The sequence below is a fragment of the Heteronotia binoei genome, chromosome 16, assembly GCF_032191835.1.
Source record: "Heteronotia binoei isolate CCM8104 ecotype False Entrance Well chromosome 16, APGP_CSIRO_Hbin_v1, whole genome shotgun sequence".
Taxonomy (NCBI): domain Eukaryota; kingdom Metazoa; phylum Chordata; class Lepidosauria; order Squamata; family Gekkonidae; genus Heteronotia; species Heteronotia binoei.
The window spans coordinates 48,706,539-48,731,823 of NC_083238.1; the positions used below are offsets into that span (position 1 = coordinate 48,706,539).

The 25,285-nt window shown below is 46.7% G+C and overlaps 1 protein-coding gene across 1 annotated transcript; it reads left to right on the top strand.

The window, feature by feature from the left end:
- The first annotated feature begins 2,608 nt into the window (after positions 1-2,608).
- Positions 2,609-25,081, top strand: C2CD6 (C2 calcium dependent domain containing 6). The gene is made up of 11 exons (XM_060257039.1): positions 2,609-2,707; positions 7,557-7,608; positions 8,533-8,684; positions 10,449-10,571; positions 12,028-12,072; positions 13,756-13,824; positions 16,384-16,475; positions 18,286-18,438; positions 22,399-22,513; positions 24,031-24,106; positions 25,059-25,081. The coding sequence occupies exons 3-11, from the start codon at positions 8,586-8,588 to the stop codon at positions 25,079-25,081; spliced, it is 795 nt and encodes a 264-aa protein (XP_060113022.1). The 5' UTR covers positions 2,609-2,707; positions 7,557-7,608; positions 8,533-8,585.
- The last annotated feature ends 204 nt before the right edge of the window (positions 25,082-25,285 follow it).

Below are 25,285 nucleotides of genomic sequence, written 5' to 3' on the forward strand. Positions count from 1 at the left end.
AAGGGATGATGAGAGCTTTGAGAGCCACACAATATGGAAGAGCCACATGTGGCTCCTGACCCTCAGTTTGGCCACCACTGCTCCATCATGTCACCCCTCAGTCGACGTTTCTCCAAGCTAACCAACCAGCTTCAAGCACTTTAAACTTCTTCATAGGAAGAGTAATGCTTTCTCTCCCTCCTCTATCCCATGATGCATAATAAACTGTAAACCTCCACCATGTCACCCCTCAGTCGACGTTTCTCCAAGCACTTTAAACTTCTTCCTAGGGAAAGTAATGCTTTCTCTCTCCCTCCCTCCTCTACCGCACGCATAACTTTGCAACGACTGCCGGCCAAGCTGCGCGGGCTCTTTGTCTCGCTCTCCCTCCAACGTCCCCTCAGCGAAGCGTGAGAGCGAAGGAGCCCCACGAAGCGGCGGTCCCCCGGGGCAACGGGATTGTGACGCCGGGGCCTGGAAGGGAGAAGCGAGCCAGAGAGCTCGGGGAGCCGGCAGCGGCCTCCCTCTCTCCCGCCTCGGCCCTGCGAGGAGCGTCGCGCCCCTCAGCGATGGAAGAGGAAGCTCCCGGCGGCCCTCCCCGCCATCCCCCCCCTCAGCGGAGATGAGCGCGCCAGGCTCGGCGCCCGAGATCCAGAAGGGCTCCCTGGAGCCTCCGCCCGCGGACATCCGGCGCCGGGGCAGCTGGAGGGACTCCCTCGCGTGGGCTTTCGGCGGCGACGGCGGCGCTGCCTCCACCAGCGGCTCCAGCACGTCGGAGCTGAGCTCGGAGCAGGAGTCGTCGGCCGTGTCGGCCTTGTCGCGCTTCTCCGTCACGACCCTGCTGGGCCTGTCCGCCGCCAGCGTCACCACCACGCCCGAGAAGCCCAAGGGGGAGAAGGCCCGCTCCCTCCTCAGGGTACTGCAGCCCTCCTCAGGCGGCCCCCTGGCGCTCAGCGGAGAGAGCGGGAAAGACGCTTCCCCCTCCCCAAAGATAGGCCCCTTCCCCAGACCCTGCCCCCAAATCTCCAGGAAGTTGCTGGCCTGGAGTTGGGAACCATACAGTGTCCTTTATTTCCCCCCCATAGCCCTCCTCCTGTTTAATAGTGTATTGTAAAGTGGCCAGGTTCCAGGGGGGGGACTTGAGATCTCCCCACTTCAGGCTACAGAAATAATTTATTATTTATTTTAAAAGACTCCGCAGTCTTGAGCTGAATTCAGCAGGAGCTCAGAGGAACGCAGCTCCTGAACCTCTAGCCGCTGAGCGCCCGGGTTGCACGCAAATGAGATATGCCACTGAGCTCTTGCACCTTTTCCCCTACAAAATGACCCCTGAAAAGACTTATTCCACTTCTGGGAAAAATAACTGCTTTGGAAGATGGATTGCATGGCATTGTACGCTGCCAAGATCTCATCTCCCCCAGACTCCACTCTCAAATCCAGGACCCGATCTGTATGTTTTTTGAGGAGGGGGCAAAATTAAAAAATGGCGCCGCCTTATGGGCCCCTTCTACTTTATGGGCCCATAGAATAGAATGGACTCCATACCCAATTTGGCACACACACACCCCCCAGTGGCGCCCAGGCAAGCACCCCCCTCTGCCCCCCCCCCCCAGATCCGGCTCCGCTCAGATCTCCAGGTATTTCTAAATCCAGAGTTGGCAACCTTCGCACATTGCCTTCCTGGCTAGCTGCAGAGAGAGACTCTATATCAGGGTTATAGGGGGCTTCAAGAGCAAGGCATGTGTATTTCCAGATACAAAAACCAGGTGTCACTAGCCATGTTTCAAATGGTGCTTTCACATACAATAAATAATGCACTTTCAATACACTTTATTTATTTATTTATTAAATTTATATTCCGCCCATTCCCCCATAGGGGCTCAGAGCGGAGTACATCAGCATAAATAATAATAAAATCACAGTAACATCACAATAAAAACCACTCGCAATATTTAGTAAAGTGCAACAGGATGGTCCAACAAGATGGTGTAGCAGGATGGTACAAGAATGGTACAGTAGGGGAGGCCAACCGATCTAATAGACACCTGTGCCTCATCCAAAAGCCTTGGAGAACTGGTCCATTTTACAGGCCCTATGAAAGGCTAACAAGCCAGGTAGGGCCCCGATACCCATAGGGAGCTGATTCCACCAGGTTGGAGACAGGACCTGGTCGAGGCAAGACGGGCATCTCTTGGGCTGGGGCTGGTCAAAAGATCTTGGGAGGCTGAACAAAGCGACCTCCAGGGCATATATGGGAGGAGATGGTCCGCAGGTATGTTGGTCCCAGGCTGTGTAAGACTAAGACATTTGCAAGCAGATCTTGCTTTTCACACAGTGAAATCCAGCTGCAAGGTGCATTGAAAGTGCATTATTTAGTGTGTGTAAAAGTGCCCAAAAGCGCCCTGCTGTCGGACTGGGGAGTTTAAATGGCCCAGGAGCAGGACAGTGTGTTGTTGGTGGGGGCACTGTGCTCCAACAGAGCACCTGTGGCTCTGAAATAGGGATGCCAGCCTCCAGCAATTTGTATTTTTGTAACTGTTCTTTGACCTCATTTTGTTTTCTTTGGGAACCCGTGGTTTCATATTGCAGTGCATATACTTTGTCATTAACTGCAGAATCTCAATTCCCTTTTATTTTATAGCTGTTGTTGAAAAACCAGAAGAGTCCTGAAAGCTCAGGATCTGAACTGATCACTGATGTTCATAATTTAGTTCCTTGTGGTGATGTGGTATGTATATTAAAAAAAAACCTTCACGTCTCTAAATTATGCTTTTATGACTGTAAAATGATCAGTAGTGCCACATCGTTGCCAGAGATTAATTGGTATTTGTTAGGATTCGTTCCATTTACTGCTTTATTTGTTGGAACAGCTACTGCGGATTTGCAAACACATTCTGTCGACTAATGGAAAAAGAAGATATTGGATGTATATCCTGCCTGTATTCTGAATCTCAGAGTGGTCACAGTCTCCTTTACCTTCCCCGCCCCCCACAACAGACACACTGTGAGGTAGGTGGGGCTGAGAGAGCTCTCACAGAAGCTGCCCTTCTGAGGACAGCTCCTACGAGAGCTAGGGCTGACCCAAAGCCATTCCAGCAGCTGCAGGTGGAGGAGTAGGGAATCAAACCCAGTTATCCCAGATAAGAGTCCGCGCATTTAACCACTACACCAAACTGGAGGGGGTGTGTGTGTGATTGTCCTGGAGACATCTTTATTTCTTTTGCTTGACTCTTTAAAGTTCCTTTAGTACGTTTTGACTAAAACCATAGTAGGATGCTGTTACAAGTCCACAAGTACTCATATCCTAGTCCCAAATGTACTGTGTTAGTCCATCAGCCTCTGATGCTGGTATAAATGAAGTGCACAGGCATCATTTCATACAAAAAGAGGTGCCGGAGCTCATTAGCACAACTCATTTGCATATGCCACACACACCCGACATCACCGGAAGGTGTACTAAATTGTATCAGCTCAGCATCTACCTTATCCCCATCATACTTTTAAAATTACTTTCTCCTATGTGGCCACAGTGGCACGATGAAGATTTCAATCTGTCTTCTTTAGATGTTTCGGTTATTTCCCCATTTTTTTGTGGAGAAAATATTAGAACGTTTGTAAAGTCTTAGCGTTCTGCAACGTTCTCCCAGGGGGTTTGAACAATAGAGCCCAGAAGCGTGGGGAGGGGGCAGTAAGAAAGAAAGAGCGCAATAAAATCTAGAGGTTCCAGAGCTCCGCTCCTGTGAGCTCCTGCCCAAAATGAGGCCTGACAGTGTCGGAGAAAGATAGTGGTTTGGGGCATTCGGATTCAGCAGTCACTATCCTAAATATTTATTTTAAAAAGGTAGTCCTCTGTACAAGCACCAGTCGTTTCCGACTCTGGGGTGATGTTGCTTTCACGGCAGACTTTTTACGGGGTGGTTTGCCATTGCCTTCCCCAGTCATCTACACTTTCCCCCAGCAATCTGGGGACTCATTTTCCCAGCCTCGGAAGGATGGAAGGCTGAGTCAACCTTGAGCCAGCTCCCTGAACCCAGCTCCTGTAGGGATTGAATTTAGGTCGTGAGCAGAGCTTGGACTGCAGTACCGCAGCTTACCTCTCTACACCAAAGGGCTCTTCAATATTTATTTGCTGGTCCTTAAATTCTGTAGCGCACCCACTTTTAGCTTCTTACACTGGTGTTATGTTAAACTAATGATCACAACATGCTGATAGTTAGAATGGTACCATGTGCTTTGCCTAAAGCCGCCAAAAATATTGCCACTGATTCCTCTGTTTAATGGTAGATGAGTCAGCTTTTGGAAATGCTTGAACACAGCAGGTAAGGATGTCCTTAAGCAGCCAACATATCTCTGACGCAGCAGCATGTCAAAGGACAGGATAGGTTAAAAGTTGACTAGGCCACATACTAACGGCTTGGATCCAGCCTCATTTGGGGCAGGAGCTCACAGGAGGGGAGCTTCGGAACCTCTACATTTTATTGTGCTCTTTTTTTTAATACTTAAATTTTATTAATTTTTAAAGAAAAACATATCAAATGAACAACAATCGTTTTCTTCACAGCAATTTACACTTCAAATTATCCATATAAGAGAAAGAAATAACAAGAAAAAACTAACATAGGAGCACTATCATCGTGTCCAGCATTAGCATTGATGATCAGATACAAAAGCAAATCGTATATTGACAACATAGAAAACAGATCCAAGTTGTCAGCCGTGTTGGTCTGAAGCAGTTGAACAAAGCAGGAGTCAAGTTTCACCTTTAAGACCAAGTTTTATTCAGAACGTAAGCTTTCTAAGCACACTTCATCAGATGAGGGGATCAGGTATTGAAGAAGAAGAAGATGATCAGGTATTGAAGAAGAAGATAATGATGAAGTGTGCTTAGAGTGCACACGAAAGCTTACGTTCAGAATAAAACTTGGTTGGTCTTAAAGGTGAAACTTGACTCCTACTTTGTTCAACATAGAAAACAGTATCAGTAATATGAGAAATTAAGATATTTCTGGGGAATATAAGACTGGAAATCTGTACAAGTGTTAATATAATCAAATTGTGCTCTTTCTTAATCCCTCCCCCCATCAAAGAAATACTTGCTTCTGGGCGCCATTGTTCAAACCACCCCCTGTGAGAATTTTGCCGAACTCCAAGATTTGACAAACTTTAATATTTTCCCTCAGATGAAATGGGGAAAGAACCAAAACATCTAAAGCAGACAGATGGACATCTTCCTCATGCCACTGTGGCCACCTAGAAGAGAGTAATTTAAAAAGTATGATGGGAGGAAGGTTTCATTATGACAATTCTAATTCAAGAAGCATTTTATGAACATACGAAGCTGCCTTATACTGAATCAGACCTTTGGTCCATCTAAGTCAGTATTGTCTACTCAGACTGGCAGCAGCTCTCCAGGGTCTCCAGCTGAGGTTTTTCAGCCTATTTGCCTGAACCCTTTTTAGTTGGAGGTGCCGGGGATTGAACCTGGGACCTTCTGCTTACCAAGTAGAGGTTCTACCACTGAGCCACCGTCCCTCCTCTAAATTTTCAGGTAGATGCTGAGCTGATATCATTGAGTCCACCTTCCAGTGATGTCAGGGGCGTGTGGCATAGGTAAACGAGTTATGCTAATGAGCTCCGGCACTTCTTTTGCTATGGAATGACCTCTGCTTGGATCTATTTCCAAGGATGCTCTCCACCCCCAGCCCAAATCCTCCCTCGAAATGCTGTTTCCTGTCACTTGGGGCTGCAGTGAGAGGGGAGTAAGTCACATACTGTGGGCACAAATCCTTCCGTCTGTGGAAACGTTCTTCCAAGCCAGTATTAAAGAACATGCTCCTTATTCTTGATTGGATGAGTCTGGATTGTGTGTGGAGGTTATATAGCAAGAAGGGTATGTGTGTGTGCGCGCGCACACGTGCTTGTTTGTTAAGTAGTGTCAATTTGCTTTTGACTTATGGCAGCTCTATAAATTAATTATTTCTAAAACATCCCATCATTTAACAGCCTTGCTCAAGTCTTGCAAACTGAGGGCCATTGATTCCCCACTCCTCCATTTGCAGCTGCTGGAATGGCCTTGGGTCAGCCATAGCTCTCACAGAGCTGTCCTTGAAAGGGCAGCTTCTCAGCCTCACCCACCTCACAGGGTGTCTGTTGGGAGGGAGGGGTGCGGAGAAGATAAAAGAGATTGTGAGCTGCTCTGAGATTCAGAGTGAAGGGGAGGTATAAATCCAAATCTTCTTTTTCTTCCTCGATGGAATCCATCCAGCTCATGTTAGGCCTTCCTCTTTCCCTGCTGCCTTCAGCTGTTCCTGGTATGATTGTCTTTCCCAGTGACTCCTGCCTTATGAACACATGAAGCTGCCTTCTGCTGAATCAGACCCTCAGTCCATCAAAGTCAGTATTGTCTGTTCAGACTGGCAGCTGCTCTCCAGGGTCTCCAGCTGAGGTTTTTCACGCCTACTTGCCTGAACCCTTTTTAATTGGAGATCCCAGGGATTGAACCTGGAACCTTCTGCTTACCAAGCAGATGCTCTACCACTGAGCCACTGTCCCTCCCTGTGGAATGCGGGCCTTCTCATGATGTGACCAAAGGACGATAGCCCCACTTTTTGGGGGGGGGGGGGCGGGCGTGTTGGCGATCCACAGTATCTGTAAAACTCTCCTCCAACACCCACATTTCAAATGATCAAATACATATATAGATGCATATAAAGAAAAGATGTCTGCTTGTACTTTAAGAACATAGTTTGGGTCCAGTGGCACCTTTAAGACCAACAAAGTTTTATTCTGGGTGTAAGCTTTTGTGTAAGAGCCCCGTGGTGCAGAGTGTTAAAGCTGCAGTCCTAAGCTCTGCTCACGACCTGAGTTCGATCCCCTGCGGAAGCTGGGTTTTCAGGTAGCCGGCTCGAGGTTGACTCAGCCTTCCATCCTTCTGAGGTCGGTAAAATGAGTCCCCAGCTTGCTGGGGGGAAAGCGGAGATGACTGGGGAAGGCAATGGCAAACCATCCTGTAAAAAAGTCTGCCATGAAAACGTTGTGAAAGCAACATCACCCCAGAGTCGGAAACGACTGGTGGTTGCACAGGGGACCTTTCCTTTCCAAGCTTTTGTGTGCACATATGCCTCTTATGTATATGAAGACGTGTGCATACACACAAAAGCTGATACCCAGAATAAAACTTCATTGAGCTTAGAGGTGCCACTGGACTCAAACTTTATTCTGCTATTTCAGACCAACCTGGCTATGCACCTGAATCTGCCTGTACTTTTATAAGACATACTAATGAGATATACATTATCCTAAAATAAGGTAGGTATGCATACACATGAAATTACTTCCTCAGGAAACACTAATGTTCCTTTTTTTAACACGGAATACTTTTGCTTGGCTTTTTAAGCACATAACAGCCTTTGTGCACAAAGCATCGAATTGTTTATTGTCACACAAAAAAAGTAGATCTCAATGATCTTGCATAACATGACTCATAAATAAGTACAATGTGCTTTTAGAAAGTCATGACTCCAAGATAGTTCTAAGAAAAAAACTGACTTTTAATTTGGTGTTCTGTATTCCAATAGGTTGGCTTGCTGGCTGTTAGTGTGAAGCAGTTGAAAGATTTCACCCCCAAATGTATCCTTTTTCCCAGTTCTTCCAGTGTGTGAACAGCTATGCTCTCCGAAAATTAAATTCTGGTCATTTTCAAAAATATACCCAAATCATAATGCCAACATTATGGGTAAAACCAGATTTGAGCCCAGTAGCACCTTAGCGTTGACTCTTGAAAGCTCATTCTCTAAGGTGCGACTGGACTCGAATCCAGCTCTTTTGCAGCATCATGGTTACCCTAAGGGCTCATTTTGTAGCAGGAGCTCCTTTGCATATTAGGCCACACCCCCTTGAGTGTACAGTAGGTCCTACTGTAAACTCCACTCCTGGAGTTTACAGTAGGTCCTGTAAGAACAGCCCTGTAAACTCTTGGACGATTGGCTACATCAGGGGTGTGTGGCCTAATATGCAAAGGAGCTCTTGCTACAAAATGAGCCCTGGTTACCCTCCTGAACCTGGCTAAAGCCAGATTGCCTGCTTGCAGGAGTGAATACAAGAAGCTGCTGGTCTATAAAACGACAGTCAATCTAGTGAATGAAGTTGCTTCAGTTTTTGTTACCTGCCATAGGTAACTTAAAGGTTCTTGAACTCGAAAAGAAGATATATAAAGCATTTAACAATACAAAACAAAACAAAAAATAGATACACAAACACAACACAGCTGGGGTGGGGGGAAGTCCACTAAGAGTTTACTGGGAGTGCACCAGATGAAAAAGAAATGTCTTCACCTGCTGGCTGAGACAGACTAATCTCCCTGGGAACTTGGGAGAGGTAGCTCCAAAATTTTGGCACCCCAACTGAGAAGGGCTTTTGTTGGGTTGCCGCCCGTGTAGCCTCAGATGTTCACCCTTTTTATAACAGCGTTACTCCACGTCTACCTCTCTTCTTTATTTTATAGCCAACTCACTTGAAAGGTTTATGCAATCTTAACCTGAGGTTCTTTTTCAGTCAACGTTAAGCGAGACACCAACTTACTGATTCGCATTAGTATCGACAAAATAATGAAATGTACCAATCCTCAGGTTTACAGAGCAAACCCAAAATCCAACAAGAGGATCAATGCAGTTAGTTTCGGAGACGTGAGATATTTTTCCATAAAGGTATCCATAAGCTATTTTTACGGGATGTAAAATAGTCTGAAAACTGTCAGCTGGAAGCCAGCTGGGTGACCTAGGCAAGTCACAACACGCTCAGCCTAAAAAGAAGCATAGCTCGCCACCTAGAGGCTCCAAAAAAGAACTACGGCTTCGGCTGCCAAACAATCCCTTTCGAGATCTCCTGGGCTATTCCACACACCATGTCACACAATAATTAATTAATTAACTGTCCATTAACCGTTACCTGCTTGAAAACCTGGCTAGCTGTTGGTTGTTACTATACTCAGGGGTGGAATTCTAGCAGGAGCTCCTTTGCATATTAGGCCACCCCCCGCCCCCCGAAGTAGCCAATCCTCCAAGAGCTTACAAAAAAGAGTCTTGTAAACCCTTGGAGGATTGGCTACATCAGGGGTGTGTGGTGGCCTAAAATGCAAAGGGGCTCCTGCTGGAATTCCACCCCTGCTATACTTTTAACAGATTTTAGAAGTGTCTGAGAGATGGAGAAGCTGGATAAGTAGTGGATGCTAGCCACTTGCAGGAGTATTATGAAAAGAAAGATGGAGGAAATGTATGTAGGATTAGATCCAGCTAGATTTTTCAGTCAGTTGCACCTAATTACCCTGTGCTGCACAGCTATTGTCTGCGCAAGTTCCACGATCCCCAGCATGGCCTTTTCGGTGGTCAAAGGGGACTCCCTCCTTGCTTTTTCATCATCAGAAAAGCATAGACCTGACCTCGATAGCGCAGGCAAGCCTGATCTCATCAGATCTCAGAAGCTAAGCAGGGACAACTCTGGTGGGTACTTGGATGGGAGACCTCCTTGGAATACCAGCAGTCGGGAGGCAGGGGCAGGCTTTATTTAGCCACCTCTGAATATCCTCCAGGACCCCAGGACGGGTCAGTCACCAGAGGTTGACATGACTTCCATCTGCGCGCAAAAACATACACACACATTAAAGAATACAAAAAAAAAACCTGGCTGGATCCAGTCTACAACTTTTAAACCGTATTGGGCTGGTATCACCATTTTAATGATGGCCACATATCGTTACTGTTGACGTCCAATCAGAGCTGGTGTAGGAGTTTTTCCCACCCTAGGTAACCTATGATTTTGATGCCCTTCCCCATTCATCGAACAAGCACAAACATGAAACATTGAATAGCTCATTCCAAGGGCTGTACTCCTAAGCATGCTTACCTGGGAGTAAATCCCATGCAACATACAGGGACTTCCGAGTAGACATGGTAGAACACTGGTTGGGTTCCCACATTGCCCTACAGCCTTGACCTCCTGCCCCTTCCCCCCCCCCCCCGGGCTGCCCATTGGTCTGTAACGGCTCTATTGTTCTACCCAGCTCTGGTGTCCTTGTCTATCACTTTGGTTTGTCTAGTGCAGGGGTGGTCAAACTGTTGCTCTTTCACACATATTATTTGGCTCTCAAAGCCCCCACCACCCTGTCAGCTGACTTGGAGAAGACATTTCTCTCTTTAAATCACTTCTCCAAGCCAGCTGGAACTTGGATAATGCATTCTCCTTCCTCCCTCCCTCCCAGCTCTCAAATATCTGGCTTTCATGTCTTGCAGCTCTCAAACTTCTGACATTTATTCAATGTGGCTCTTACGTAAAGCAAGTTTGCCCCCCCCCCCCCGTCTAGTGGATGGCCAAGCCCTGCAGGCAGTAACCTCCTGTGGCATCTATGAGTGAATGCTGCTGAGCAAAATTGCTGCTCCAATAAAAAAATGTCTGCCCCACGTTTTAATTTTCAGGTTCCAAACCAGAGAAGTGATCCTAGGAACAGAATTGTTCTAGAGTTGGTAGGCTTTGAGGGGCCAAAAGATTTCCCAAGGCTGTTTGGGACTGTAACGATGCACCTTTATGAAGTCATTCAGGTAAGTACAGTGAAGAGGTACTCTCTTGAGTGCGGATTGTACTGACCTGCTTTGAAACTGAGGCTCACAAATATGAATATATTACTTTTCTTTCTAAAAATAATTATTTGTTGTATTTCGTATTTAATAAAGAATGCTTATAATAAGGCTACATTGCGGGGGGAGGTTAAATAACAGGAGGAGCAATCCAAAAATCTAGATTCCAGCCCATCATCAATGCCAACTTGTAACTGGTATAAAAGGTAGTCCCCTGTGCAAGCACCAGTCATTTCCAACTCTGGGGTGACGTCACATCACAACATTTTCACGGCAGACCTTTCTCACTTTCCCCCCAGCAAGCTGGGTCCTCATTTTACCAACCTCAGAAGGATGGAAGGCTGAGTCAACCTTGAGCTGGCTACCTGAACCCAGCTTCTGCCGGGATCGAACTCAGATCATGAGCAGAGAGTTTGACCGCAGTACTGCAGCTTTACCGCTCTGCACCACGGGGCATAGCTAGTCAATATTTCATGCTTTCTCAACAGAGCAAACGTATTTACAAAAAAGACCCAGCTCCAGGGACCTGAAAAGCACCCCCTGTGATCCCCTGGCCGTATCTGTGACAGTAGCAACTGCACTGAGGTCTTTAACGACTCTGCCCACACCCACCAATCTTAAAGAAGCATGCTGACAGGGTCCCCATATCAGCTCCCCATATATGGAAGCTGATAGGTGGCAGTGCTTGCATGCCTTCACAACATCCTTCCTTCACTCGCACTCAAAACACAAAAAGGAAAAGAGCAAAGGTATAATATAGTGGGTTCAATGCATTGAAGAGGCGAGGTGGTAGTGAACATCATTTCTTTATTAGGCACAGCATTAGATAGGCAGCACTTCACGACTGGGGGCCAGCTATATACAACTCAGGGTTTCCGCGCAAGCAGGTTATTGGGTCATTCAAACCAGCAGGGGGCTCAGGATTGTTCCTGAGTCCCCAAGCTCCGTTCTTATGGCTCCAGTGAGCCAGGCAGGAACACCCTATACAGTCTTCACTTTGGTCCGCATGCACAACAAAAGGGAACAAAGTACCCTCTGGGGGGGAAGACTGCAGCACAACGCTTAGAATCCATGCATCACATTCTTGGGGATGCTGCAGGTACAGATTTAATTCCCTGTCTGCAACAATGGCCCCTCCCCACATGCCAACACACAGGGAACTCTCCAGTGGTCCTGGAGTTGAAACCAGCCTTATAAAGACTATGGAAAAGATACAACACTGGAACAGTTACAGGCGTGCATAGCACATGAGAGGTCTCCAACCCAAGGCCTTTGGTTCCTGTTGCCTTTTGCTTGGAATTTTGATTAAGCTATTCGGTTAGATTTGTGTTTTGTTGTCTTTATGTAGTGAATGTTGCAAATGGGAGGAGCATTCTAAATTTTCCCATTCTTCTCTCCCTTACCCCCCCTCCCCTTTCAGAGACAGTCTTTCACTGAAACATGTGCCATGAGAATTCGAAATATGGTAAGTTGTTGTTTTGTTTTATTATTTAGACTTTCGGGCCGCCCTTCCCTGCAAGCAGGACTCAGGCTGGCTTAGATCAGGTTAAAAACACAACAATCCATTAAGTTAATTTAATATTAAAGCACCATATGATTCCAGATGGTGGATAATTTGTTTTAGGGATTGCATCTCTCTAGAGGGTCTAGGAGGTAGATTGCGGGGGGAGGGAAATCCAGAGCGCCCCACTGCTTGCTGCCCAGTTGCTGTCCTCAGCCAAAGGCCTGGCAGAACATCTCTGCCTTACATGCCCCACTGTTTATTAAAAAGTGAAGCAGATGTATATTATAGAATATGCTCTAAAAGAGACCCGGTGTTGCACGTGTAACTTGAAACGCAGTTGTCCAAAGAAGAGACTGGTTTTGGTGTGAACAGGCCAAAGAAAAAGAAAATGGGCATAGGAAGAGTTGTTTCTAAGTCCAAAGCCAGGAATGATATAGGCTGAAGAACAGAGTTGTGATATACCTGTAATATACCTGTTTTAGTCACTTCCTGGGGAGCAGCCTCTGGTCTAATCAGTTTCACTCCTAATTGGGAAAGTCTCCTTTTTTTCCCCCTCCAGGGGTAAAATCAGGACTTTTTTTGAGCAGGAGCGCACAGAAACTCAGTTCCGGCTAGCTTGGCACCAGGGAGTGTGGCTTAATGTGCAAATGAGTTCCTGTTGAACTTTTTCTACAAAAAAGCCCCATGTGGTGATGTCAGGGGGTGTGGCCTAATATGCGAATGACTTTCTGCTGGGCTCTCTCTACAAAAAACCACCTGGGTAAAATCAACTTGGTTAGAAGATTCAGCACTTGACTTAGGCACTCACACTAGCAATGAATTCTGGCTTACTGGGAGCATCCCAATGGCCTGCAGTAGAGGGACGGACTGCAGGTACCCTGGGGAGCATTGGGAGCGCTCAAGCAACCCATCGGCAGCTCCCCGTCCAGAGAGCCGGGGAGGCGCCTTGGAGACACAGCTTTTAAAGTGGTGCCTTTTTGAGCCCGCTCCTGGTAAGCCAGGGATGGCTTGGGAGCAGGACAGGGATAGCAGACAGATCTGCCTTTCTGCCATTCCTGGGGCAGCTTTCACCGCCTGTAAGCAGCCATACTGACCTTGATAAACCTTTTGGTTTGACTCAGTATAAAGCATTTCACGCGTCCACGTGAGTTCTAGTAGAGCACAACCACTTTTAAACTCATTTGTTTAAATCAGCTGAAATTGTTATGCCTTCTGTTTCTGCATTACATTACCGAAGAATCAAGTACTCCTTCTTCATAGTTAAGATTCTTCTCAACTGAAGACCAAGTTCCATCGAATTGTCTCAGTAATAGAGACGACTTCACGGAACACTCTGTTCTCGGGACGAAATGAAAGCCAGAAGTCTATTTTGTTATCAGGCCAATTATAGTAAAGCTCTTATTATCTAGCACTAAGAATTACACTATGTGAATGTGGAAGGGGCGGGGGGGGGGGCGGTTTGAACTTGATGTTTAAAGAAATGTTTATTACTTAGGAGGTAGATAGATAAAATCAATTAGTCTTTTAGAAAATATTGCATATCGTAACGCATATAACATGTATGCCATAACCATCATTTAAATTTAATTTGTTATATAAAATATAGGTGTTTTGCACTAGAAGATGGAGTTTTTATGCTTTCAGGTGTTCTGCGCAGCAGATGTGGAGTTTATGTTCTGCTATGGAAGTCTTGGATATGGATATTCACATCAGGTCACTATCTATTTATTTGCTTCATTAGATTGTTTGAATTCAAGCTACAGGGGGCTGAAAGGGCTAGGACTACCGTGGAGCCAGCACCCTGCCTGTGCTTTGCAAATCATCCCCTGTCCTGCAAGTCAGCTTATAATGTAGATTACAGTTCTTTACAAACATGCAAAAGTATTGCATTTTAAATAGGCAAATTACCCCCCCCCCCCCATTTCCATTCAGGAAAATGGCACAGGGCTACAGGAGCCCCCCCCCCCCGTCAAGCCATTGTCCTGAGCCCAGTCGCTCCTGTGCATTTTAAAAATGCCTTTCCTTGCAGCTGCTGTCTGACTGCAAGAAAATGAGATCCAACTTGTAAAAAACCCGTAATATGCAGGGGTCGTTTTGTAGAAAAATAGGTGGAGGAGCTCATTAGAATTACCCATTAACATATGCCCCCCCCCAGCCGAAAGCAACCCAATGCAAGAAAGGAGCAAAGCAAAGCAAAGCAAAGCAAATTTTATTTTTATATCCCGCCCTCCCCCGCCAGAAGGAGAGCCCCAGGTGAGCGACGCCTGCTTCTGGGGTTGCCAAGTCCCTTTCTTCCTGGAGCGGGGGGGCGGGGAGGCAGCCCAGGAGAGCACCAGGTGAGTGAGGCCTGCTTGGGCTGGCTGGATCTCCAGCCAGCCCAAGCAGGTAGGGCTGCCAAACCCCCAGTCCAGGCAGAGGTTCCCCCACCTGGGAGGTTCACAAACCGCCGGCCCACATTGGGCTGGCGGAGGGAACCTCCCTGTATGGCTCATGCATGATGACGTCACCCGGAAGTGATGTCATTGCACCGGTGATGCTGCACATGACCGCTCTAGGCATTTCCTGGAAAACTATGGTTCCCCCCCCCCCGACGCTCTAGCCATTTGGGAGGTTAAAACTCTGTGGTACCTAGAGAGGCCACCAGCGCAATGACTTAACTTCCAGGTGATGTCATTGCATTGGTGCCATAGGAGGTTCCCCCCGCCAGCTCAATGTGGGCCAGCGGGTTGGGAACCTCATGGGTGGGGGAACTACCGCCCAGACCAGGGACTTGACTGCCCTACCTCGCTGACCTGGGGCTCTCCTAGGCTGCTCCCCCCCTGTCAAAAGGCCAGCAAACCACCCATCACCCAAAATCACACAAGAAGTGGAGAAAGGGTGGTGCGGACTTCTCCAGGGGTTAATGAGGGTTGCTGGGGGCATGGCAAAGCCACTGGTGGCTGGCTGGCTGCCTGCTCTCCTAATCCAGGGAATGTTATGCAGCTGCACATAATGGACAATGGACAAGGTAGGTGGGGAATAAGAGGGGGAACTGTCAGAAAGGTTCAGGAGCTGTGCTCCTGTGAGCTCCTGCTGAATCTGAGGTCTGGTAATATGCATTTTGGCCCTTTATAAGATGACTTTGCCTTAGTGAAGCTGTTGGGTGGATCCAAGACATCTTCCTCTAAGAATAGAGCCAGGTTCTTTGGAGGAAAGCTCCTTGTGTCAGAAGAAAGCTCGCAGCTGCAGTGAAATAGATCCACACAGGGCTTTTTTTTTGTAGCAGGAACTCCTTTGCATATAAGGCCACACACCCCTGATGTAGCCAATCGTCTAAGAGCTTACAGGGCTCATAATACAGGTCCTGCTGTAAGCTCCAGGAGGACTGGCTACATCAGGGGTGTGTGGCCTAATATGCAAAGGAGTTCCTGCTCAACCAAAAAGCCCTGCATCCACCTGAATCTATAGGATTTCTAAACCTGTAGAAACTTTTCAACTCTGCTTCCTTTCTTCCATGAGTACAGGACAGAAAGTCATAGAAGGCGGCCATAATCAGCAGAGCATCAGGAGGGTTTCTGGTGTAGGGTTGCCAATCCCCAGGTGGGGGGAGGGGATCTCCTGGTTTGGAGGACCTCCCTCCTCTCCAGGGTCATGAGAAAGTGGGGAGGGGGAGAAAATGTCCGCTGGGCACTCCATTATTCCCTGTGGAACCCAATTCCCATAGGATATAATGGAGAATTGATCTGTGATCATCTGGGGCTCTGGGAGGGCTGTTTTTTTGAGGTAGAAGCACCGAATTTTCTGCACAGCATCCAGTTCCTCTCCTCTAAAGACCCTCCAAGGTTCAAAAAGATTGGACCAGGGGGTCCAATTCTATGAGCCCCAAAAGTTGTCCCTATCCTTGATTATTTCCAGTGGAGGGAAGACATTTCAAAGGTGTGTGGTCCCTTTAAATGTGATGGCCAGAAATCCCATTGGAGTTCAATTCTGGTTGTCACAACCTTGCTCCTGGCTCCACCCCCAAAGTCTCCTGGCTCCACCTCCAAAGTTCCCAGATATTTCTTGAATTGGACTTGACAACCCTATTCTAGTGTCCTGGCCCCACTGATGGACCTCCTGATGGTGCCTGGGTTTTTTTGGCCACTGTGTGACACAGAGTGTTGGACTGGATGGGCCCTTGGCCTGATCCAACATGGCTACTCTTATGTTCTTAGCTGCTTGATGCCATGTTTTGGATATCGGATTAATGCTACATCCGTATTCATTTTAGTGTAAATGATTTTTCTTTTGCAGCTGAAAATGAAAGGAGCAGATCCTGCCAAGGCGGTGGCCTGTTCCATGTTCATGCGGGTTCCACCACCAAAAGACAGGAAAGATAACACAAGGTGATTATTCTTGCCACCTAGGTTTAGATTTCAGCTTACCATGAACTCCTAGTGTTTGTTGTACAAATAGTCACAGGATATGGATGTGAGGGCGGTCTGGCTGCGACATCTGTTACCCCATCAATCGCCAGGGCTGATTCGGCTGATCTGGCTGGCTAGGTGGGTGTCCCCTACCTCCCTCACCGCTCCATGTGCATCCCTCCCGAAACTGCACACTCAGTGGAAGAGGATGACCATCCCAGATAGAAGGATTGTTCTGTTCTTCGGTCAAGGATAATTCAGAATTGGCATACATTTTACTGGTGAAAATTCCAATTCCAGACCTGGGACAAAAGCAGTGTTCCCTCTAAGCTGAGTAGTGTGAGCTAGCTCACAGATTTTTGGCTTCTAGCTCACACATTTTTGTCTTAGCTCAGGAAAGATGACCCCAGAGCACAATAATTTATGCAGTAGCTCACAACTTTAATGCCAGAAGCTCACAAAGTAGAATTTTTGCTCACAAGACTGCAGCTTAGAGGGAAAATTGGACAAGAGTCCAGGTGTAGCCAAGTTTCAGCCACTGTTCCCTGTCTTTCTTATGAGTTCTAAAGCTGTAGGGTCTGCAGCAGGAGAACTCCGTCATCCCTAGTCCATATGCGGTTAATTGAGGATGGTTCAAAGATACTGGAGGGTTGGCCCTGGTTACTATTTGGATGGAAGTCCTCCGAGGAATCCCAGGGTTATGATGCAGAGGCAGGCAGTAGCAAACCACCTCTGAGCATCTCACCTTGAAAACCCTGCATATTTTACCTATTTTCCACTTCTGTTAAACATCTGAACCAGCTTACAGATCAGTAAAACAAAATTATATCAGTACCATAAATAGCGTTCGAACAGCATTTTCTTTAAATTCTCTCAAGCATTCTCTTTTAATCAGTTCTGTTATCTGGGAGCCTGAACTGAGTCATCTTTCTACCTAATTATTTGTTTCATTTATACTCCCACCTTTCTCTCCGGTGGGAACCCCAAGCATTTTATACTGTTCTCCTCTTCTCCTCTTTAACTGCACAACAATCCCTTGAGGTAGGCTGGGCTGAGAGGCAAAGGCTTCCAAAATTTGGAGATTTTGGATCTTCAAAATCATCAGCCAGCCAAAACCAGTATCCCTCCGTACCAGTGGCAGTCTGCAGTATGGGAACAAGCTTTATAAGGGTGACGTACAAACAAAAAGGAGACTTGGGGTACTTTAAAAACTGAGGGCCAAACTGGATGTTACAGTGTCCACAGATCTGACCTGTAGAAGCTGCTGCCGTTTTAAAGAGCCAGTTTGGTGTAGTGGTTAAGTGTGTGGACTCCTATCTGAGAGAACTGGGTTTGATTCCCCACTCCTCCACTTGCAGCTGCTAGAATGGTCTGGGGTCAGCCATAGCTCTCGCAAGAATTGTTTGTCCTTGAAAAGGCAGTTTCTGGAAGAGCTCTCTCAGTCCCACCCACCTCACAGGGTGTTTGTTGTGGGGGACGAAGATAAAGGAGATTGTGACCGCTCTGAGACTCTGATATTCAGAGTGAAGGGAGGGATATAAATCTAATATCATCTTCTTCTCCTCCCCCTCCCCCTCCCCCCCAGAACTAAAGGGTAAAGTACGATTTAACCCAAGAATGCCCTTGTCTGAATGAAGCTCATTTCTAATATATATTATTTCTAGAAAAGTTCCCATTGAAGCAATTCTTAATTGCAGATGTATCAAGGACTTTGACCTTGAGAAAACAGTGGTGTGTTATGTAGGGGAAACTCTTTCATTTGAGTGCCTTTGTTTTTCTTATTTTGCAGCAATGTCATCAGACCCCAGCTCATGGATTACCCGGCATTCTTGTCTCCAGACTTAAATGTCACAGTGGGAAATTTTGATCTAGAGGCTCCTCTAGAGAATTCAGAGGACTACAAAACACTTCAGAAGGCTTTGAAAGAACCACCTCGAGAAAGGCAAGATAGCGAGTGTTAAATACTGGGTTCGATGCATTTGGAGTTCACACAGTACTGGCTTTATTGGTAACTACATATTAAGACGAAGAGCCCCATGGCGCAGAGCGGTAAAGCTGCACTACTGCAGTCGGAGCCCTCTGCTCACGACCTGAGTTTGATCCCAGCGGAAGCTGGGTTTTCAGGTAGCCGGCTCAAGGTTGACCTTAGGAATGTTTCTTGCCTTGAAAACCCTGCAGCGTCACTGTAAGTCAACTACAACTTGATGATATTTTACTAGGGTTGCCAAGTCCAGTTCAAGAAATATCTGGGGACTTTGGGGGTGGAGCCAAGAGCAAGGTTGTGAAAAGCATAATTGAACTCCGAAGGGAGTTCTGGGCATCACATTTAAGGAGACCGGACACCTTTTCAGTGCCTTCCCTCCATCGGAAATAATGAAGGATAGGGGCACTTTCTTTTGGGACCCATAGAATTGGACCAATCCTTTTGAAACTTGGAGGGTGTTTTGAGGAGAGGCATTGGATGCTATGCTGAAAATTTGGTGCTTCTACCTCAAAAAACAGCACCCCCCACAGAGCCCCAGATACCCACAGATCAATTCTCCATTATACCCTATTGGAATCGGTCTCCATAGGGAATAATGGAGTGCCCAGCAGACATTTCCCTCCCCCACCAGCTTTCTGATGACCCTGAAGTGGGGGAAGGGCCTCCAAACAGGGGATCCCCTGCCCCCACCTGGGGATTGAACAACCAAAAAAGTCCCACGGAAAAATGGAATTGAGGAAAAAAACCAAACGGTTCCATGTATATACCAGCTTCCAAAATATTTTGGGATAAATAAGGTCCACTTAGACACAAGTCTATAATCCAGCTCCAATTTATTTCAGGGAAGCCATAAACTTTAGAAAAGTGTGGATTGTACAGTCTCCATGTAACTTATCCACAAAAATATTCCTCCTCTTCAGCTGCATACGTTCTATTTTTTGCAGCAGATTAATCAAATGTGCTGTGTGATGATTTAATCGATTTAATTTTCCTGTTTCGCTTTCAGTGCTTTATCCCAGCCAAAGCTTCTTTCATTCAAACACTCCTCATTACATTCTCCCATCACTTCACTCTCAGCCCTCAGTGTAATTGACATTGATGTTCTCAGCTGCATCACAGTCGTTCTGTGATAGGATAGTTAGCCTAAATTATCAGTAGTCTGGTCCATACCACCGTTAAATAAAAAACAAACTTTGGTTTGTCTCTTTTTATTGTAATGGGATGAAATTAGCTCAGATCTAGGTAATTTTTATAGAATTTGGGGACTGGAGTAAGGGGAAGCAAGAGAGCTAAAGTCCAAGTATTTCATTTTAACAGTGCCGTGGCTGCAGTCTTCACTGTTTGTTTCTGTTTCCCAATGACAAAAAAGTCTATACATCCAGTGCTATACTTTGTTGTTGTTCAGTCACACAGTCGAGTCCGACTCTTTGCGACCCCATGGACAAAGTCATGCCAGGCCCTCCTGTCTTCCACCATCCTCCGAAGTCTGCTCAAATTCATGTTTGTTACATCAAACATCTCATCTCATCTTTTGCCGTCCCCTTCTTCTTTGCCTTCTGTCTTTCCCAGCATCAGGATATTCTCCAGTGAGGTCTCCCTTCTCATTTGGTGGCCAAAGTATTTGAGCTTCAGCTTCAGTACCTGACCTTCCAGGGAACAGTCTGGGTTGATTTCCCTTAGGACTGACTGATTGGATCTTCTTGCAGTCAAAGGGACTCTCAAGAGTCTTCTCCAGCACCACAGCTCAAAAGCATCTATTCTTCTGCGCTCGGCCTTTCTTGTGGTCCAGCTCTCACAGCCATACATTACTACTGAGATTACCATCGCTTTAACAATACGGACTTTTGTTGGCAGGGTGATGTCTCTACTTTTTATTATACTGCCCAGGTTCGCCATAGCTGTCCTCCCAAGGAGCAAATGGTCTTTTAATTTTATGGCTACAGTCACCATCTGCAGTGATCTTGGATCCCATTTTTACCGTACTTTAAAAGCATTCTGTTTCCAAACAGCATGATCGTCTCTCTTTCTCTGTGAGTGATCTCTTCCATTGAAATGCAAACCACTCTAGGACTGAATGCATTGTTGGTTCACCAGGGCAAATCGTCTGGAGACAACGTCTGTGCTTTAGTAATCTTGAGTATGCTGCTCAGGTGTTCAGGTGTATATCTGTATTCTACAAACCTACTTTTGATTTATTGACATTCATTACAGAAATCTCATGGTCAATGCTTTGAGCCTAAGACCCAGGGGGAAACATGAAATGGCTGGGCATTGCAAGCTTTTTGTATATAAGTTGCTTCATGTGCTGGTCAGCCAATGGAGAAGACAGAGACTTTGCTCTGTAGCTTCTGACATAGCAAGCGGTGATGCAGAAGGAAGCAAGAGAGAGAGAGAGAGAAGGAAGCAGGTGACAGTGAGTTGCTTACGGGCCTGATAAGAGCCCTCCGTGAGCCTAATCTGGCCCTTGGACCGCACGTTTGATCCCCCGCTGCTCTAGGTTTTTCAAGGCAAAGGACATTCATAGGTGATTTGCCATTGCCTGCCTCTGCATGGCAATCCAGAATTTCCTCGGTGGTCTCCCATCCCAGTACTAACCAGGGCCAGCCCTGCTTAGCTTCTGAGATCTGACAAGGTCAGGCTAGCCTGGGCCATCCAGGTTGGGGCCCATAATAAGTAAGGGTAAGGAAAAACAGGATTTCTCCTTCCTCACACTGCCACTGGCTATAGGTCCAGTACCACCCTCTTGCCTCTGGCTCAGGTTGCCCTGCATCTCACTGCCAGTTTACTGACCTCGTCCAGGCTTCCTCCTTCCTTTGCTGCAGGCTTGCCTCCCTCTCTAGGATTTTTCTCCAGCCAGTTTCCATCTGCTCCTGGTTACCACCAAGCCTTGAATTCAGCAGGAGCACAACTCCTGAACCCTCCTCCTCCCCACCTACCTTGTCCACTGAGTAGTAAGTGCAGCTGCATAACAATCCCTGGATTAGGAGAGTGGGCAGCCAGCCAGCCACCAGGGGCTTTGCCACGCCCCCAGCAGCCCTCATTAACCCCTGGAGAAGCCCACACCACCCTTTCTCCACTTCTTATGTGATTTCGGGCAGCAGGTGGCTTGCTGGCCTTTTGACTGGGGGGGGGCATGCAAGGAAAACCCCAGGTGAGCAAGGCCTGCTTGGGCTGGCTGGATCTCTAGGCAGCCCAAGCAGGCCTCGCTCGTCCGGGGCTCTCCCTTCTTGCGTCGAGTGGCTGTTGGTTGGTGGGGGGGGGCAGCATATGCTAATGAGTTATGCTAATGAGCTCCACCACCTATTTTTCTACATACCCACCCCTGGTTACCCCCCGCGTTCATGCACCATTGGGAATTCTTATCGTTTGGCAACATCTGCCACATGCAGATATAGAATCATAAAGTTGGAAGGGACATCCAGGGTCATCTAGTCCAGGCCCCTGCACAATGCAGGAAACTCACAAACGCCTCCCCCTAAATTCACAGGATCTTCATTGCTGCCAGATGGCCATCTAGCCTCTGTTGAAAAACCTCCAAGGAAGGAGAGTCCACCACCTCCCGAGGGAGCCTGTTCCACTGAGGAACCGCTCTAATGGTCAGGAAGTTCTTCCTAATGTTGAGCCGGAAACTCTTTTGATGTAATTTCAACCCATTGGTCCTGGTCCTACCTTCTGGGGCCACAGAAAACAAGAAGATATTATGCTTAACCTTGGGAGGATTGCCTTAAAATTGTTTTTCTTTTTAAATTTCTGTGGAGGTTTTTTTTTTTTGCAAACCTAGGAATATCCCAGATCTGCAAACCTTGAAATGAAATTGTAAACCCCCTAAATGGTAACTGTGATTGCCCCATGGCAATGGATCTGGCTGCTTGCACAGGGGCTCATTATTAGATACAGGGATTTCCCCTCTCCTTTTAGACTGGTGAAAATGAAACAAGAATATCGGAATCTGAAAACATGGCGCGAAAAGGCTGAATATTTAGACCAGCTTATCTTGAAAAGAGGACCAAAGACAAAGCCGGGTCTAATAAAGGTAATTAATATCAAGAAGATAGCTTGCTGCACAGCCAGACCACATGGAATAGGCTGCTCCATAATTCTTTCTTCCATTTTTTAAAAAAAAGAAAAGCAGCCTTTCAAAATCAGGAGCAGAGGACTGCTTAACTCTTCCCTCCCTTCCCTCCCTTTTCAGAATTGTCCCCAAGATAAAGGATCATGGGACTTCTCATTCAATTTAGTTTGCTCCCTAGTTGTGGTTCAGCGCTGCAGATAATGAACTTAATGGATTTAATTGCCACGAGATATTACAAAGCTTTCCCCGTTTGCTTAGGGACTCTTATCCCAGGCCCCGGAGGATGTAGATCTGCTGTGATGCTGCGTTTGCAAATAAACGTGCTGTTTTGCACCGTGACTTAGATTCCGCAGGTGGTGCAGTTTCAGTCTCAGGATATTGTTGGATTCAGTCAAGTCCTAGTTGTATGGATGCCTGTCAGCTGGCAAAACCTTCTTCTTTCCCTTCTCCTTCTCCTTCTTCTCCTTCTCCTCCTCCTTCTTCTCCTCCTCCTCCTTCTCCTCCTTCTTCTCCTCCTCCTCCTCCTCCTTCTCCTCCTCCTCCTCCTTCTTTTTCTCTTCTCCTCTTTCTTCTCCTTCTCCTCCTCTTTCTCTTTCTCCTTCTTTTTCTCCTTCTCCTCCTCCTCCTTCTCCTCCTTCTCCTCCTCCTTCTCCTTCTTCTCCATCTCCTCCTCCCTCCTTTTCTTCTTCTTCTCCTTCTCCTCCTCCCTCCTTCTCTTCTTCTTCTCCCACACAGAAGCTCACCTTAGAGTTTTAAAAGCTTCCCCCCACGCTTTATTTCTCCACTGTGTTGCCTGGATGGATCAGTTTTGTAACTGACTCCGAAGTTTCTCCAAAGAGTACAGAAATATTTACTCACGTCTCTCTCCCAAGCACTTAATTATCCCATTTGGTGTTCCCCTAGGGAACAGACTGGACCAGAGCTGCTTGCCAGCTGAAATAGACAATGTACTCAATCCATTTAGATTTATAGTAATTAGAGGGCAGAGGAAGAGAGCAGTGGCAATTAGGTGGGAATCCATTTGCTACTCTGCCCTCAACATTTATGCCCCTGACATAGCCAATCCTCTAGGAGCTTACAGGGCTCATATTACAGGGTCTACTGTAAGCTCCAGGAGGATTGGCCACATCAGGGGTGTGTGGCCTAATATGCAAAGGAGTTCCTGCTACCAAAAAAGCCCTTGCTGTCAGGCTGCTAACACAGGCAGGAGGCTATTGCCCCAGTAAATATTCATGTAAAGGAACTTCTGTTCAGCTTCAGAAATCATCATGTGTACAGAACGTGGCATACTAAATTTTGGTTCATTATTAGGGTATATGGACTAGCAATCCCAGAAATGAAACAATATACAAGAATTTTTTCAAAATTTGTTACTATATTTATTATCACAATAAGGTGAATTATTTGTATGGGCAAGCATAGCTGTGCATTCCACTTAATCTTTAAACGTTTCTCTCCTCCCCTCCCTCCCCCCACAGTCATCTCGATTCAGGCAGATCGTTGGGAAGATGCAACATCCTCTTAGTAAAGAAAGTATTACATCTAGTGGAGCAGGTATACAAAACAGAGGATGGGGCACGGTGTGTATGTGATCTGTAATATGTATATTTATTGCCGTTCTGCCTGGCTCATCGGAGCCTGCAGAACTGAGCTTAGGGACGCGGGAACAATGGACAGTAGGATCCAAATCCCTGCTGCCCTGCTCCAATCACAGGCCCCCCTGCTGGTCTGAATGGTCCAATAGCGTGCTTGTGCAGGAACCCTGAGTGTATATAAGTTGGCCCCGTTGGCCCAGTCTTCAGTCTTACTAGTGCAGCCCTATACTTGCTGTACTCAGTAAAAGAGCTATGCTCACTACCACCTCACCTCTTCCTTGCATTGAATCCACTATATTATATGGACATATGAAGCTGCCTTATTCTGAATCAGACCCTTGTTCCATCAAAGTCAGTATTGTCTACTCAGACTGGCAGCGGCTCTCCAGGGTCTCAAGCTGAGGATTTTCACACCTATTTGCCTGGACCCTTTTTTGGAGATGCCAGGGATTGAACCTGGGACCTTCTGCTTACCAAGCAGATTCTCTACCACTGAGCCACTGTCCTCCCCAATGGCTGGGGCTGATTGGAGTTGTAGGCAAAAAACATCTGGAGAGCTACCGTTGGCCACCCCTGTTATAGGACATGTCAGTTATGGGTTTCTTACTCTTGCAGTGGAACCACATCCTGGCATTTATGGTTCTCATTTTTAATTTTACTTTCTCTGCAGACAGGAAGTGAAATTGACCTGGATTTTAAGCAAACGATAGACTTATTCAGAATGGTAGGAATAACTCTGCTCAGACTGGGAATATATAATTCCAACTATGGAGTTATTTGAATTTCAGGTGCTTTCTTATAAACTGGTTAAATTGGTCCATCCACATGACCAAGCAGGATCCTTTGTGGAACAACCTTTACTTCTTTGTGGTTCTCTGTGCATCATCCTGATGGGCTTTGTGCTTATGCAGATATACAGTATGAAAACTTCTAGAGCAGGGGTGGCCAAACTGTGGCTTGGGAGCCACATGTGGCTCTTTCACACATATTGTGTGCCCTTCGAAGCCCCAACCACCCTGTCAGCCGGCTTGGAGAAGGCATTTGTCTCTTAAATCACTTCTCCAAACCAAGCCAGCCAGCAGCTTGGAGAATGCACTTAAAGTTGCTTTCTTTTCACCTCTACCTCCCTCCGCCTCCC

What these genes read in the sequence shown, in the direction of transcription:
- C2CD6 (XM_060257039.1), top strand. Translation starts at nt 8,586, where the DNA reads ATGAAATGTACCAATCCTCAGGTTTACAGAGCAAACCCAAAATCCAAC. An exon ending in GATATGGATATTCACATCAG is followed by an intron (nt 13,825 to 16,383) that starts GTCACTATCTAT and finishes TTTCTTTTGCAG; the next exon opens with CTGAAAATGAAAGGAGCAGA. An exon ending in GACAGGAAAGATAACACAAG is followed by an intron (nt 16,476 to 18,285) that starts GTGATTATTCTT and finishes CTTATTTTGCAG; the next exon opens with CAATGTCATCAGACCCCAGC.